Raw genomic sequence first — 17436 nt, forward strand, 5'->3', positions numbered from 1 at the left:
ACCAAAGTTTTCAAAAGCTTCCAGATATTTGCTGAAGCAGAGACCTTAACCTGAACTGCATCCCAGAAGAACACGCTAATCATTCAGGCTCTCTCTCCTTCATTCACAGTAATTTAAATATTTGTACAACGTGGAAAAGCACTAAGAGTTGAGATCAGAAGACGTCCAAGCCCACATTTATAATCCTCTCTGAGGATATGAAACACCTGGAAAGGGCCATGAGCTTCCCACAGCCCAGAAGCACTAATCACTCTGATGCTGCCCATTCACCTTGGCTTTGTAAACCAAAAATTGTGTTTCTGGTCAGGGACTCCTTTAACACCTACCATTCCACCAAAGCGAGCTCTACAAAATAAATAAACAGAAACCTGTGCAAATTCTGGTAGGCTGAAAACATTAAGTCAGAAATTTCTTGATCCTTTCAGTAACAGCAACCCAAATATTTTAGCTACAGAAAAGAAAATAGGATCCAGAACATTCCTGTCTTTGCTTCAGGATAAAGACTATCCCTTAACAGTTCATCTAAACTGTCCTCAGGGAGCAGGATAAATAAGGCTTGGGCACAGGGTTAGAAGTTACCAGGACAGACCAGAGAAAATGGGTTAATTCTCACTGGAGGAGGAAGGTTACATGATGACCCAGCTGGATGTTTCTGGATGATGGAAGGAGAAATAAACACCCAGACTAATTCCTTCTAGCCTTAGAGCACACAGAAACAAGGAGACTTTGGTAAAATATCAAGATATGTTAAGTTTAGAAACAAATGTTTCTCATTTGTCATAAAAGTGCAGCTCTAGGCTTTGAGCAATAGAGTGAAATTATTACATATACATCATACATAATAGAATTCTTCAATTGCTTCCTTCAAGTCCATGCAATCCTAATTACTGAGAAATCCCTAATTTTTATGAATGCCTACATAATTTACAATTTTACTAAGAGCCTGTATAAAGAAAAATTAATTTTTTTTCTAGAACAAACCATTATGTTTAATTCACCATCCGACTTGCAGAGTTCAGGAACTGGTTTAATCTCTTAAATACTGATAATATGCAGAGTTTTTGTTACATTTTGTAGCTCAAAATCTCTGCTTTTCTAGGAAGACTGAAGGGGATATTACCACCATCAAACAGGCCTACATAAGGATGCTCATCTCCTCTAATGGAGCTTGCTGAGAAATAGCAACACACAATAAAAGAGAAAAAAACCTTCTGGCATTGGTTGTGCAGGGAGTCTGTCTATACCATTCCTTTTCGTTATTATCTTTTTACTGAAGAGAATATTAAAGTAAAGAGGGGAAGAAGTTGAACCCAGATGCCACAGTGAGTCACTTAAAGAACCAGGAAGAGAAATGAGATTTTCTGACTTGATCCACTGTGTTGGAGCTTCACAGTGCTTGAGACTCTGCTTGTTACTAATCCACTCAGGGAGACAAATCCTGCCCAAGTCAGTCATACTCTTGACACCAATTGTACATGCACAGTCTTCAGAGAGCTACTCAGCACATTGTTTTAAAGGACAATAAAAACTAGAAGGAAGCCAGGAGTCTCAATTGCTCTAATCAATAAGTCCCATCTCCTGCCTCCCCCTGGACTCGAAGAACTGTGATGAAATAATCAAACATGTCATTAGGTTTGCTAATTACAGTTATTAAATGCTAAAACAAACAGCTGATAATTTCTTACTGTTTTTCAAGTTGGATTTTCATGAGCTTTGCTCTGATTTAGAGAGGCAAACAGATGGTCTGGTTATTAGTGCTCTGGAAAAAAAAGAGTTAGAAAAACACATGTTCTTCAGGGTACAGAGTACACTGAGAACAAATATTTAGCCATGTATGCCTTGCATTTCTCCTACAAAATCCTTTGTTGATGGCCTTTCCTGTCAGTGGCTTCCTTGCCAGTTCTTCATATCTCCCTTTCTCCCATCCATGGCTAAATTCAGAGTTTATTCCCAGAAGTAAGAGCACATAATTCTTCCTCCACAAATCATCCAGGGGACATTGCAGTAATGGCACAAGACCTTGTGATGCATACATACCACATTAAAAGAAAACCTTAAAGAAAGCTCAGAAAACCTGCATGCAGGCAGGCAGCACAGTTAGTAGCCTTCTAATAAACACTTCCAGTTAAGCCTACAACCAAGAGGAAGGAGACTCCAGTGACAAGAGCCCTGTTCTGGCAGTTGCCTGAACACCTCTTAGTGGTGGGCCCAAGTGTTTCTGCCTATACTGGCCCTACAGGTAAGACAAGAAGTTGGCCATCCAAAAGTGTCAGTGATATGAACTCTGTGTACAGGCTTTACCAATCTCAAAATCTGTGTCCTGAGGCACAGCCATCCCTGTTAATACACAATAAACTGAAATTCCAGCTATGTGTAGTCTTGTTGAGGACAGGAAATCATTAGTCTCCGTTAATGCAGACTTCTTGTATACAGCAGATAATGATTTTATCAAGCTCTGTTTTCAAGCTGCATCTCTCCAGTTCTATCAGCCCTTCCACCATGATCCTTACCTGCTTGCAGAGATCCACATTTAAGGGTTTCAAACCCTCTGCTTCCTTTTGCACTCCCTTCATAAGCATGAATTCACAAGGATTAGCCAGAGACACAGGCAAATGTCCACACATGTAAAGGCTCCCAAGAACCTTGTCTGACATCCTGCAGCACAGCAGCAACGGAAACGGGAGCAGCACACGGTGTCTCTGGCCCCTGTTCAGATGTCTACTGCAGTTCAAGTGAATGTGCCACTTCATCTGACCCTGCAGATCATAAGCTGATCAATCTTGATGCTGTAGAGTCTGCTGAGACCATAAGTGAGTTTCCAGAGGAGCTGAAATAATCCTCATCAGGTATTTCAGTCCAAAATATGGTGAAAAAATGAATTATAATGAAGAGAACCAGGAGACAGACGGAGCTCAGCTGATGTCAGGCACTTCAACACAGTGATAAACAATACACTCTGGATTTCTAAATCTAATTGACAGACTTCCTAGGAAAGGAAAGTAGCAAGGAATTGGTGTCCAGAGTCTTAAAATAACATTCCTTTCTCTGTCATAGCTGAGCTCTGTGAGAGTCTGCTTGCTACTGGACTTACTGTGAGCAGACTTCTGTACTGAAACTCCTGCAACTTCAAGATAGACTAATTTGTTGCACATAGGATTAGCTGTGTGACCACCCTCCACTTCAGTTGGTGCCAATCAGGAGATCCTAGTGCAAGTGATGGAAATTTAAGCTCCCACAAGAAGCCAATTAACACAGCTGCAGTGCAATCACCAGGGCCTGATCATCCACAGTGCTGCTCTTTGCAGCATCCATGTCTCAGAGTCAATTCCCCAAATCAAATTCTAATGTCAAACTCTCATGACATTACATTTAGGGTTTATGACTCCAAAAACAAGGTGAATTGGTCGTACCAGAAGATCTCCTGGCAGAGCAAGTCAGAGGCTGTAGATGGGATGCCCAGAGCAGCCACTGAGTGATCCCTTTTCCTATCAAGTAGATTTGTTCTGCAATCACCCAAAGCCACTATGGATTTGAAGAGACAACTTCTTGTGTTTTGTAATTAATTTTCACTGCTTTATGCAAGTATTTTGGGGCGGTACTTTAATTTTAAATGTATACTGGGCAGCATATGGCAATGCCAGTCACTGCTGATAGTGGTACAGACAGACACTCCAAACCCACACCCCGGGGCACAGCACTAGAATCTGTACAGAATAAGGAGAAACAAAGAGAGGACAGAGTCACCCTGATAACACACTCTCTCTTTATCATTTGAGACAAGCAGAAGAGCAAGGAATGTTATGTTTTTTTAATAGCAGATTTCCCTTTTTTGAACTCTGTTGCTTTCAAACTACAGGGAATGGTATAAAAAAGAAGATATCTTTCTGTAACAAAATGTAGAAGAATTGTTGGTGTTTCATTTAAAATTTCCATTCCAAAGGAAAAGGAGAATGGAAACTTTTAAATCAAAACTTTTTGTGCAAATACAAAATGTTTACATCACCCAAAATTTAGATATTTTGGTTAATTTTATTCCCAACCCAATACAAATTCCAATGTCCACAAATCAGTATTTGTGACCTCCTGAAACCAGGATGTGAACTCTTTCAGTTCCCAGAGGCACTGAGGGTCTCATTTCAACCCTTTCTCTGAAGAGTGAAGTGCATCTACTGCAGAAAAAGAAAAAAACATGCACCTCCACATGTGGTATCTCTGGCACTGTGACCTGTGGTGTCCTTGGGAAGGCCAGTGTCTTCTTCTCTGAGCTTTCCTCTTTCATTCATCCTGCTGGCCTAAAATTGGTGGAACCTAATTGTAAAGCTGTCCTTTCTTCAGATCTATTTACCTGAAATTCCTTCTCTGAAAGACCTTTCAGGAAATCTCTGAGAGCCTTTTCCTTAAGGCTCTCAGTCAGGTTCAGATGTTGCTGCAACCTAGATCATGAGGCTCCTCCTGAGATGAGGGGTTGGTGACAGTGGGCTACCAAAGGATGGAGATGGCTGAGCTGTTAGTGCCTCCACTCCTCCCTGCTCTGTGCCCTTTTGGTGCCCAAAGCACACGGGAAAACTTCCAGCTTTGCAGACACATGCTGGGAGCTCTGCTTGTCACAGCTGCAGCAGCTCACCAGCTTATTACACCCTTCTGCTGCTGATTCCTCTGCGCTCAAGCACGCCCTCAGAAACATGGCCAGCCTCCTCCTTTGTGCTCCTGCCTCGGCAGATGAGCAGACAGTACCTGGGTGACAGCGGGAGCCCACGCGCCACCGCTCTTCCGAGCCCTCCAGGGAGCGGAAATACCGCGAAGGATCCTGAGAAACTCTTCTGGGTGGGATGTGGGGAAATGCTTTCAACAAGACCCATGACATCAGTCAACTACCAAGCTTTTTATAGCCTAAGTGCATGAAAATTTCCATGCATGGGAAGGTAGCATGGTAACAAATTCCCTTCCCTGAAAGTTCATACGCTTCGTTCCATACTGCCCTGATCAATAGAAAATCTACCATAAATATAATCAAGCAGCTGAACAACGCCCCAATTTACACCACTCTTCTAAAACAGCGTCTGTTTCCCAAGAAAGACTGTAAGCCCAGTTTCCAAAATATTTCACCACCTCTCACTGAAAAAAAGCACCTAAAATAATCTACAACCCGTTTTATTTCATCTCCTCAGTGTTCATCTTCCTCTCAGAATACAAAAATCATTCCCTAATGGCTCCCAAAGCCATTCCATTGCTGGAAACAACACACTGAACCACCCAGGCAAAGCCAAGATTTTATTAGAGTTTAGACAACAAGCAGGTGGCCAAAGCCTCCCCCCTGCCAGCCCCTTAATCTGCTTCCAGGAGGTCAGCAATGGAAGCAATCAGTGATGGCTGGGATGCACCTCACCCACAACTGCTCAGTCCATCGCTCTGCATAGGAACTGTGAAATGGGACTTTCAGGTATTCTTTAGACACACATGTGAACTTTGCTCAGGTTCATTCTAGCTCATAGATGAGATCACTGGAAGAAACCAAGAACCAGTTCCAGGAAAAAAATCCTGATATTATCCATTACCCCTCAACTTTCCTGTGGTGCAGGGATGCAGATGCAGAGCCCCCGTCTGCTGCTCACTGCCGGCTCAGGCAGCTGAGGGGAAGTGCCAGGCACAGAGCCCCAGACAGCACTTAGGCTGGATGAATCCATGCCCAGACAGTTAAACTGTATGTCAACCCTGAAATTAAGTGCACTTGTGAGAGCCTGAGTGCTCCTCTGAGATGCCACGGCTGTGCAGGCAGGTCCTGTTGTGCCTGCTCTGGAGCAGGCAGCAGCTGCTCTGCCTTGCCTGCCTGTTCTGCCCTTTGGCAGGGTCCAGGTGTGGAGTATCCACCACACTGGAACATAAAGAAAAGTGTAGCCCCTGCCTGAAGGGTCTTGTGTGTTCTCTGCAATTTTCCTGTTGAATCACAGACAAGGTGGTGAGCCACAGCTGAGAAAAGCAATAAACTCTAACTGACATGTTCAGCTGAGAGTTTTTGTGTGTGCTAATAAATTCTGCTTGTATAAGGAGAACCCCCTTGATCACTTTACTGTACTGTTATCGTTAAAATTAACTGTAGTATTAAACACTGAAGAAGATCCAATAAAACTCTCCTTTTCCTCAAGGAAGCATGATTAAAACACAGCCTGCCCTCAGAGTCTGTGCTAACTATAGAACTTTTTTTTGTTGTTGTTGGTCTTGGAAAATCTAGGTATTTTTCTTTTTTGTCAAACATTTTCTCTTCTGTGCTCAAAGCATACTCTAGGAAATTATTTAATCTTAATTAAAAAGAAGACAGCCATCAGCTGAAATGTTAAAATAATTTTCTTAATCTGCTTTATTGCAACAGTCCAGGGGAACACTGGGCAGTGTTTACACTGTGGGCTGGAAGGGGATGCTGGGGTTATTGCCGTGAACACCAGCAACTCAGTGCTCTGCCTGCAAAGGGAGCTGCTGCCCGTAGTCATTGCATTTGGAGACCATGAAGAGGTGTAAATCCTAGAACCTCTAGCTGAGTCAGGAACAGCACATTTTGAGCAGATCTAAGTCTGGAGGCTGGTGAGTCTATATGGAGCAAGCTGTACCCTGCCTGCAGCAGATCACGGTGTGAAAGCCTGGGGGATTGTGCTGGCGCTGCTTATTTAACACCCCCCTCCGCAAGGCAGGCTTGGCACAGGACAGTGTCTAACGAGCTGATGATTTGATGTGAGACCCTCTGGCTCAGAGCTGAACACAGGCACCATCAGTGGAAGGGGCTACATAAACAATCCAGACAGGTTGTCATTAATAAATATTCCATGAATTACCAAATGACCCAGCAATCATTTCCATGCAAAGCAAGAGCAGGAGCCAAGAACTAAATTGCAGTACAGTCCCTGCATAAATTCCTCCCCTTCACTTCCCCAGAGCACCCGGTGCAGCTTTTGTGTCTCAAACAAGTGTGCAGGTATGCTGTGTTTTTATGACAGTGCTTCCCTCTTCGGAACAGTGAAAGCCAACCATGTAAAACATTTCAGGACATTCAGAGTGAGACTTCAGTGCAAGATAAAGTACTCCCACATGTGAGTACTGTTGAGATAGTCTTGGGTTTTCACAAAAGACTTCTGATGTTTCAGAAGCTTCCCTCAATCTCCTGGATTTTCATGTAATCATTGAAAAAATCTAGTAAATATTTATAGATCCTCAAATTGTTTCCCTGAGTCACAGCTGGACTTGAGATCTGTGGGCCATTTAACTGTTAAAATATGGGAAGACATCTCACAGCAGCTATCAGTAGAGGCGAAAGCTTTTCTTGCCTGGATGATACCTCCATGGCTCAGCACAGTGATGAACCCCATCCTCATGGGACTGGGGGCTCAGCTCCTGTGGAGAGAGCCAGGGAGAAAGAGTCCAGGCACCAAACAGCCTTGCTGCAATCTCCTCCCTTCTGCAGTCAGCATTACTGTGGAGATGAGGGAAACAAAAAAGCAAAGGCTGTAAACAAGAGGAGCCGGCTATTCTTGATGGAGGTTTTCTCATTGCAAGCAGCCTGAATGGTTTGTTATCATCAGAAACGCTGCCACTGGAAATACCCTGGGTTTATGCTGCCAATTTGAGTCACTTCATGCAAGATTCTGATTGCTTCAGACTTTCTCTTCCCCCTCTCACTGACAAGTTGTAATTCACACCAGAAGCAATATCATCCAAGCTATTCTCAAAGCCTCTTCCATATTGTCTAGTCCTCATCCACCCCCAGATCCTTGAGATTTGTCTTCTGAATGAAGGCTGTAAATCTTTGTACAGAATGGTAGGAGAAGTTTGAGCATCTGAGTTATTATGTAAATGCAGCATCAATGGTACTTTTAACTGCAAGCTGATTGGGACTGTAAATGGAACAGCAGTGATTTATAGGCCTGAGTACTTCCTACATACAGGAATTTAATATTATTCACTGACCTTGAACCAAAAGCAGGATCCCTGAATTGTCCTTCATGCTGAGACAGCCTATATCTGGGCTGGAACTAAGCAGCTGCCCTTCATCCTACCTGTGCTGCTCATTTGCCCTTGTCTAAGAATATAAAGAAAGTTAACATTTTACAGTTTACAGTGCTCTGAATAATACTGGATAGTCCTGGTTCACATACAGCCCTTTTCTTAGCAGAAGAGATAATTTAGGTACTACCAAATTCAAACATGAAGCTGGTCCCTTGAAACTCTGCAGCATCATAAGGACCAGGATGAGGCAGACAGTGCTCACAATGGGCTGGAGGGATCAAGGAAAGATGTGCTTACCTGACACAAAGGCCACTTTCTCCTTCAGTATAGGAAGGACATCAGCAGCTTTTAAACCATCATTTCGAAAAGAACCTGTGAAACAGAAAAACAGGAAGGTCACATTAAAAGAGAGCATGTTCTTGCTCCCAGCTTCATGGACATGCCACGTTTCTCAAAATCAGACTGGAGAAAGGCTATAAATTACATAAAAGCACCAACAAAGAGACCCAAATGGCTGCTAAACAAACAACATTAACATCAATAGAGATACATTTGTTAAAAAAATTAAATATCTTTCAGAAGTTCTGAAAAATTAACAAATTTCCTCTCAGAGCATACATTGCATGAGACAGCCACAATACATAGAGTATCATCACCCAATTTCAGAAGGGTTCAACCCCTACAGAGTAAAACCAGACCACTTCAGAAGGCTTCAAGCATGTGCCCTTCTTGTTCTTTAGCCCAAATTTTTATAACCTCATTTTCATGTGTTGCACCGGTGTGCCCTCTGAGACAGATTTGCACAGGGGTTGGCCTAAAAAGGGCTTTTCCCCTTTGCCCCTTTCTGCTGTGCACAGCACAGCTGGGATGCAGCGGCTCAAGGTGGGACCACACTCAGAGGGAGAACACACTCCTTATGAGTGGTTTGAAGCCCCAGCACGTTCTCAGGGAATTCATGTTGTTTGATTACATATGAAGCATATCTGCACAGGCCATTTGCCTTCCCTGAAGTGCCAAATTAGTTCATGTATCCTAAATATTCACCCAAGAAATCACAGACTTTTACTCTCTTGGGAACAGAATTGCCCACAGTTTCAGGCTCCAGCAACACCTCTCTGCTCTGCAAAAGACCAGCAGTAAGGGATCATCCCAGAGCAAACTAGACACTGCTATTCCCAGAAAAGGTGGGTTTGAAGGATACCTCTGCAGTTCCCCTGAAAAACAACTCATCCATCTCTGGGTAATGAATAATAGCCATCATGACAAGTGATCTTCCATATGGCCTTAGATTTGTTCCAGCTCACCAAAGAATATAACACATTTGAAACCCTGTATTTCAACTTTCTGCCTTTCACAAGCAGGCGGCAACCACCATTCTTCTGAGATGGTGCCAGGGTAAGAAACTCTTCTCACTAAGCAGTTTTCTAGAAACAGCGTAACATTGCTGCAGCCATCACACCCTCCTTGCTGAACACAGCAGATGGTACCTGACCGTTTGGGTGTGAAAGTAAGACTGGGGATAAAAGCTCCCCCTTTACATTGTCATCTATTGCTGCCAACATGCAGCTTGTGAAGGCAAAGTGGCTCAATCCATACAGACATTTGGAACAGACAGAATGAAGACCAAAACATCCATTTTCACCTGCAGCAAATCTACAAGTGTTAAGTATTATTATGATTGAGTTACTGTTTTTTGCCAGTCAGTCAGATTGTGCAACAAGGTTGTCTTGTACATGTAAATATGTCCCTTCCTGGTGACTAAAGGCTACAGCTACCTCTCTGTGTCCCCAGTTACCCTCAGGTGTCACCTCTGTGACACTCAGCCCCAGGAGATGTGTAAGCTCACCAGCTAAGCCTTAAGCTAGTGAAAACTAGCACTCAAAGGAGTGAGGTAATTCCATGTAAGGCCAAGACCAATGTAACTGCAATTTGAACAGGCACTGAAGCACAGTCCCAGAGGATGCCTAAAGTGTGCATTGGGTCAATAAAATGTTTTGGGACCAGGGAAATACGTCCTGATTGCTGAACTCTTTCTGTGTTCAAGTAAGCAGGACTTTGTGCACTCTGTGTTAAATATATAAGACTTTGCTATTAACTTATCCTCTTAACAAGAATAACCCCTCAGATGTCAGGCTGTGGCTAGTTCTCACATCAAAGGTAGGAAGTGCTCAGTCACAGGCACCATTTGGAATTTAAGAAGCTTTGTATATAAGCATCTCATCCCATTTGCTTCATCCCATGAAGCAAATGGGAACAGCCAATGTGCAAGACACATCATGAGGGTCTGAAGACATTCAAGTAGAGCACTGGGCCAAATTTATCCAGGTGTAAGATCTGCAAGTGTCAAGGCAAGTTGAGTTTTCCCCAGTATTTGTTAAATTTGTCAGGAAAATGACAAAGTCAACTTTGCAACTGAAATCTTTGTAAACATTGCTAAAAAAGCCAGTGGACGTATGTAAACCACACTGTAAGGACTTCTTAGCAAGAACCCACTATACTGAGGGCTGAAGGCCAGCTTCAGACACACTCCTGCAAGGAAGGACTTCATTTCACAGAGGAAATACATGGAGACCAGGATAAAAATGTATGACTTTAAAAGATGGTGATCTCCTGAGCTGTAGCAGGGCAGGCTGCAGGCAAGGGGCTCTCTGGTAACAGTCCCCATGTCCTGAATCTGCAGAGGAGAGGCAAGGAAGGATTTGAGTGGGGACAGTGCTGCAGCAGGTACTTTCCCCTTTCTCAATATCACCCAGGACAGGTAAGACACACTCCAAAGTAAATGATAAATGAATTAAAAAACTGTACCATGGAATAAACAAAAAGTCCAAAGAGCAGCAAAATTTCCCTTGGGATGAAGAAGGAAATTCTGAATGTCAGACCAATGTCTAAAGCAATGCACAGTACTTAACCAAGTCGCACTTCATGACCCACACATGCATCCACAGACGGTGCTTCCAGAGGTTGCTCCAGTTCCTGACAAAATCCTTGCATTGGAGGCTACATCCCAGAGCATGTTGTCAAGTTTCCAGCAAGAGCTGGGGCAGGGTATGCATAAATGGGAAAACCAATGGCTCCAATAAAGACTCCAAAAGCAACAGCCAATCTGTCTCCAAGAGGGGCCAGCATAGCAATGATGCATTCCCCAGTTCAGAAGTTATTATAAGCATATCCCTAATGATGCTCATTTTCATCCTCTTCTCCAGCTGTTTCTAATACATTTGTTTTGTTTGTTTGCATGCTGGATCCAAGGCCATGTCTGCAGAGCACCATCTCATTTTGCTGCTTTTGCACACAAAAGCTATGTAGCCTGTCCTACACCTCTCTGCTGCTCCTCTCAGACAGCCCTTCTGCAGAAGATGGACACAGACAGACAGAGGGATGAAGGAAGGGCAGGCTGAGCCATCCTGACATTGCCCATTCATTGGTTTGCTGGTTCGCCATCCTCATAAACGTGGGTCTACACAACAGAGACCCTCTTGCTTTCTACCTGCATGGTCTGGCAAGAGGCTCGAGCACTGCAATCACCTCTTTACCAAAAGAGAGGCACAGAGAGCATGGTGCTGTGACCCAGTCACCCTGCAGCCCCTCACACCTTCATCACATCCTGCCTTAGTGTGCTACCCATGGAGAAGGGACACTATGACTGGCCACAAACATTTATTACTCCAGTGACCCAAGAGGGAAGCACAGCATGACAGCCTGAGCAGCTGACAGAATAACGTGTTCTTGGAAGCACTGAAGAATTAAGAGTGGATCCTCAGCATGGCTGATTCACATTTCAGGGCAGAGCAGCATCTCACGTGCATAGAACATCTCCTAGCAGGGATTCCCTGGGTGGCAGAAGCAGCTCACAGTTTTAGATGAGATGCTGTAATGAGAAGCCAGATGGGTGAGCTGAGAAGCTTAAGGCATGCTTCCATGATAAATGCAGCAATCTTGAAATTGAGAAAATTTGTTTTTCCCTTGCACAAGTGCCCCAACTGGCCTGGAGAGCTCACTGCTGAAGAACATGGAAGTCAGCAGCTCAAGGGGCTTCCTGAACAGGTTGGAGATCAGCAAACAATAAACATCTCCAGAGAACCGTAAAGATTAATAAAATAAGCAAGAGTTTTGGAAAGAATGTAAGCCTACAGACTTTGAAGTGAAAGCCAAACTCTTTTCTTGGAGTGAAAAATAAATTATCCCCAGAGAGAGCCCTGTGAGCTTTAGAATTTCTTTCTCAAAGCAGAGTGCAGGGTCTCTGCTGGAGACACCGTCTTGGGCTAGATGGATCAATGGTCTGCTCCAGAGTGGTTTTTCCTAGAAAAGCTTCAGTTCTAATCTGAAAAATGCAGCTCTTGGCTTCAAATAAAGATCAGCTGCTGGAAATATGGAAATACTTTCTATACTTAAAAAAAGTATGCGTAGGCAAGAAGGCCTCCTGTCAGAGCACTGCATGGGGCTTAATCACTTGGCTCCTGATGCCTTCAGCAAGAGTTGTTCATCCCAAGTCCCATGCAATGTTTCAGGAAAGGCAGCCCACATTCTCATAGTTCTCAGAACAGATTTGACTATTTAAAAACTTTGGCATAAAGTTTCTTTAACCAAACAAAACTGAACTCCTTGGGCTAAACCCATCCCTCGAGGAACTCCACTGGAGTCCAGGATGCAACAGTAGGACTAATCTGGTCCATATTTCTTCTTCCCCCAGTAAAGGCCTCTCTTGTATTTCTATACCCCCACTCCCACACCCCAGCTTTTGGGGCATTTATCTTCCAGGTTTATCATAGCCTATTGCCTTCCTACCTTTTTATTCCCCCCCCCCTCCAAGTCTCAGTGGAATTTATTTGTCTTTGCACTACTGTAGCGTCTTGGCTTTCTACAGCACACAAACAGAAGGGATGTCTGATGTGAGCACAGAGAGGCAGAACAAAGGAGACTTCAGTATTCCCATTGTAGCCTTTGCAAACTGAGACACAGAGAGATTGACTTGTCCAGTGTCAGACAGAAAGTTTGTGCAGAGCTGAACCCTCATTTCCCCAATGCTTTTCTCATACAAACATCCCTTTGTTTTCCAGCAGAATATAATCCTTCTTTTTCTTCTCTTTACACTTCTGGTTTCCTCCTCCTGCCCTTCTCTCTCCATTATTCTTTCCTTTTGCATTTATGCCTCAAATATTTACTTTTTGTGTGTGCTAAACCCTCTTTAACCCCTTCCTCCCCTTCCCACAAGCTATTGTCTATCCCTGCAGGACTGTGAGTCTTCCCAGTTTGATTTCTCTGCTTTTCCACAAGCAACACAGAGGGGCTTAGCCAAGGGCTGCTGGGGCCTTTGCCTCTGGGATTTTGCTGGCTGAGGCTTATTGGTTCAAAGGCAGAGAGGCCACAGCATGGCACAAGCATTTGGTTGAATAGAAGCAACATGTACTCTGGACTAGTATTTTAGCACCATCTGGCAGAGATAAATGAGGCTGGACACTCTGCATCTGCCAGTTGCTCCTCTGTGGACAACAGCTTGATCCCTGATGCAAAGAAATAGCATTTTGGTGTCCTGAGCTCCCCAGGAGCCTGCATGACTCTCCTGCCATGCCTCCCCACTGCAGGCAGCAGAAGAGCAGGCTTTGATTTCACAGAGGAAGGAAGGAAGGATTAAATTGAATTTAATCTAAAGACAGCACCAGAGAGAAAAAAAACACAAAATTAAGCTGTAAATATTATTACCAACTATTACTGAAGACTAACACAGAACTATATACTTCTCCTTGATAACCAATAAAAGGCAATACCTGATCTCACAGGAAGCATTTAGGACTGCAGATTGGAGTGTGGCAGGGACAGGGTGAAAGGCAGGTTGGATTAGCACCACAGCCCTGGGGCAAGGATGGTGGCTATGCCTCTCCATGATCCTATGTTTGGTTTCTCCAGCCACCAGATCCAGTATGCAGACTGACACACAGATCCATGCCATACCTTCAAAAGTTGCAAGAACCTTGCACAAAAGATTAATCCCACTGCACCACGTGCCACAATTTTTATCCTAGCTAGGACCAAAGTCACACGCATTACATTGCTGCATTTATTCTAAAATTAAAATACGAATGTTTGGTTTATATGTAATAGTTAGGCTCAGTCCAAGACTAATAGAATTTCCTGTGTGTTTCTTTATACTGTGCTTTTTATTAATTATACACCACTCCTGCTTGCTGAAATATCCTTCTGGTCACATCTATGGGGTGGCAGGACTAAGGCTACCTCCCCTTCCAAGTTTTGCCAGTGTACTTCAGACGTCCGGCTGTTTTTCTCCCCCTTTACACTAACAGGAGGGTCCCTCTGATTTCTCACTGCTCAAACCCCTGCACAGGGACAGCCCCTGCCAGCACAGCCCCTTCCCCCCTGCCCGTAAGGGTTTGGGGGACCTTGCTAATTGTTGAGATTGTTATTCCTTCCACGGGGCACTTGGCAGCATTGAGCCTCCCAGCACAGCCTTTGAATGTCCACACGTTTAAACAGTAGCCTCAGCTTGAAATCAAGCCAAAGATTAGGCAAGGCCTCCAGGAAGATAGAGCGCCTTGCAGCAAATTCATTGCCTGTGTGCACGTGTGGCCTCTAATAACCCGTGTTCAGCATCTGAAGCCCAAAACATCCCACCTTGTGCATCCCACCTAAGCCATCAGCCAGGCTTTGCCTTTTCATGTGGCACAAAACCTTTCAAAGCATCACAAGGATACTGAATTTATGCACAATCTGCAGCAGAGGCTCTGCTTCAACTTCATCCATGGGGGATTTTACTCATTTCATTTTAAACATACACTAATAGAGATGCCAAGAGAATGCAATGGCTGTGAGTCAATCTTTTGCACATTTCATTTTCTTCAGGACTTTGGAATCAGGCTGAGATATTTCAGTTCTTACACTTAGAAAAATAATTAGACATTATAGGTGGCCCTGTGGACAGCACATCTAACTGCTAGTCAAACGACTGGCTCTATTTGTGGTTCTGCTTCTAAATTGCTTTACGATCCTGAACAAGCTGTTTTAACTGTGCCAGATCTTGGTTTTCCTCTCTACAGAACGGAAATAACGACTGCCCACATTAGTAAAGCACAGTCAGGTTCACAGACCTCAAAAGCACCTTTCAAACATGAATTAATTTTGTCTGAAAAAACCTCTCCGAGTTCTCTGAGGCAGGGAGCTGTTGCACTGCACTTTTATAGACAGGCAAAAATGAGGCATCGACAGTAGGAAAGACTTGCTTGGGTGATCACGGAAAGGACTTTCTGGGAAGGAATGGGAGATGTTAGGAGAACTGGAAAAATTAGATCATCTGACACAAAATCCTGTGTTTTATTTCTTAAGTGTACAAGGGATAGATGTACTGCCCTAGAGGGAAATAAGTATATTCAGCACCTTGAGCTTTTAGCAGTTAAGTTTCTTGCCATCTACAGATTTTTCTGATCTAGAGATTGCTCTGCACATCAGTGACCACCCAGATGCAACAGTCTTTTATGGTGTTAATAAACAGCTATGGGCCATTTGTAATCTGAAGTCACATTTTAAAAACGGCCATGGTCTCCATCCAGGACAAGTGTGCATGAATATTTTCTTTTCATTTCACTCCCCTCTCAATTACAATTGGGTTTCTTATGGAAACATTCCTCAAAATTTTATAATCCCATAAAAAGTTTAGAACTGCTGATGTACTCCTGCATGAAGGATTCAGGCCCTCTTTGAAGCTGTAGAGGCTGGGTGCCCCAGGTCCCATCCTCTATTAAATTCTGTAGGTTAGAATAATATCCTTTAACTGGCACTGGTTTAGTCAACAGGCTTTTCCCAAAAAGCTGCAAAAGGGCATCTGCCAGCACCTGTCACATAGCAGTGACGTACTGAGGGTTTTCCACCCATATCACAGAAAGCCTCCTACTCACATCCTGGAGGTCCCCAGCCATCAGTAACTTCTCCGGGACAAAACTAAACTAAAATAAAATAAAATATCTAATTATGTACAACATTGAGGAGGCACTTTGCTGAAACGCCAGCCATACAAAGGAACCATATGCCAGTGCCCCAAGTGTGCTTTGCAAACATCTGCCTCTCAGGGGGATTTCATGCCAGACACTTAGAAAGCAACTTTAATTAGAGGCCAATTGAAATCCTTGTCCCAAAGCCTGTGACTGCCCTAAAAAAGAAAAAAAAATCCTAAAAAAAACAAGGCAATTGCATTTCCCACCCCCATGTTTAAAAACACTCCGCATTTTCTCTTTTTAATTTTTCTGACAGAGTTCAACATGCCCCATCCAAACAGATTGACAAAGTATCACTGCCTTCAGAAAAATCCCTGTCCAGGAAAGAAGATTGTGTCAAATATGAATGTCAGAGTGGGTTTTAAATTAGTCGTTTTTGACTGTGGTTCATTCAACATTCACAAACCAGCACCTCACAATTAATTAGGCTTACATTTCCCCTGTCTCACGTTGCCTCAAATCCCTTCTGACTGGATACATTTCTGCTTTTGCTCATCTCCTTTGGTCCCTCTTTCTTTCTGCCAGGGCTTATGATTTCAGCTTGCAGCTATTGTGTCATCCTGGGAAGCTGATTTAAAAAAAAAAAAAAAAAAAAAGGAATAAAAGAAAACCTAAATCTGCAATTCAAAGGGGAGTTTTCCCTTCCTGTGCATTAATTCCCTGGTTAGGGATAAAACAAGATCCATGCCCTAAGCTCTTGACACAGGGCAGGCAAAAGTAGAAACCATCCCTGCAGAGGGATACATGGGAGAGCAGCCATAGCCCTGGTGGGATCACAGAGGCTGCTCCCACCCCTGAGCAGGACACAGTTCATCCAAACAGGGCAGTTGCACGTCTCTGGGTAATGCATCTCTGGACAAACCCAGCAAAACCAAGGCAGCAAGAAGAGCAGCAGAAAGCACTCTAGCTGACATCAGGCAGAGCTTGGGGGCTCCATCAGGAGCCAGGGAAAGGCTCATGGGCTGCACTGTGATGCTGGGCTATTCCAACAGCTGCCTCCACAGCCTTTACCTGGGGAGCAGGACCTCCTGTCACAGCCCACTCTTATGTCTTTATAACAATTTCCCAGGGTCTGATCCTCTGCAAACCAATCTACCACCAGTGCCAGCCCACTGGCAGCTGGCTTCAGGTTGGCCAGACCTCTCTGCCCGAGCGCTGAACTGGGAAGCGGCAGCGGCTCCTCCGGGGCTCTGGCCAGGAAACGCTCCGGGTGTAGCAGCAATCCCTTTAACTCCCCCACCAGCATCCCACATCCAAACAAAACCAGGGCAAACATTTTACATACATCAGCGGCAGGGGGAAGGCAAGACACTTACAGGACTAAATAATTTATCTGCCTCTCTTACGAACGCTGACATTTTTGACACACATTAAACATTAATGAAAATCATTTTATGGATGGCTGAGTCATGCCAGTCAATGGATAATCTCCTGCCTCTCCACC

General features: G+C 44.0%; 1 protein-coding gene across 1 annotated transcript in view; it reads right to left on the reverse strand.

The window, feature by feature from the left end:
* The window catches only part of LOC110468287 (kalirin), a 405960-nt gene that overhangs the window by 241582 nt on the left and 146942 nt on the right, over positions 1–17436 (reverse strand). The window contains exon 2 of the mRNA XM_021526058.3: positions 8290–8364. Within this exon, the coding sequence (XP_021381733.1) occupies positions 8290–8364 (75 nt within the window). The remainder of the gene's footprint in view (positions 1–8289; positions 8365–17436) is intronic.

Source organism: Lonchura striata, chromosome 8 (genome assembly GCF_046129695.1).
Source record: "Lonchura striata isolate bLonStr1 chromosome 8, bLonStr1.mat, whole genome shotgun sequence".
NCBI lineage: Eukaryota > Metazoa > Chordata > Aves > Passeriformes > Estrildidae > Lonchura > Lonchura striata.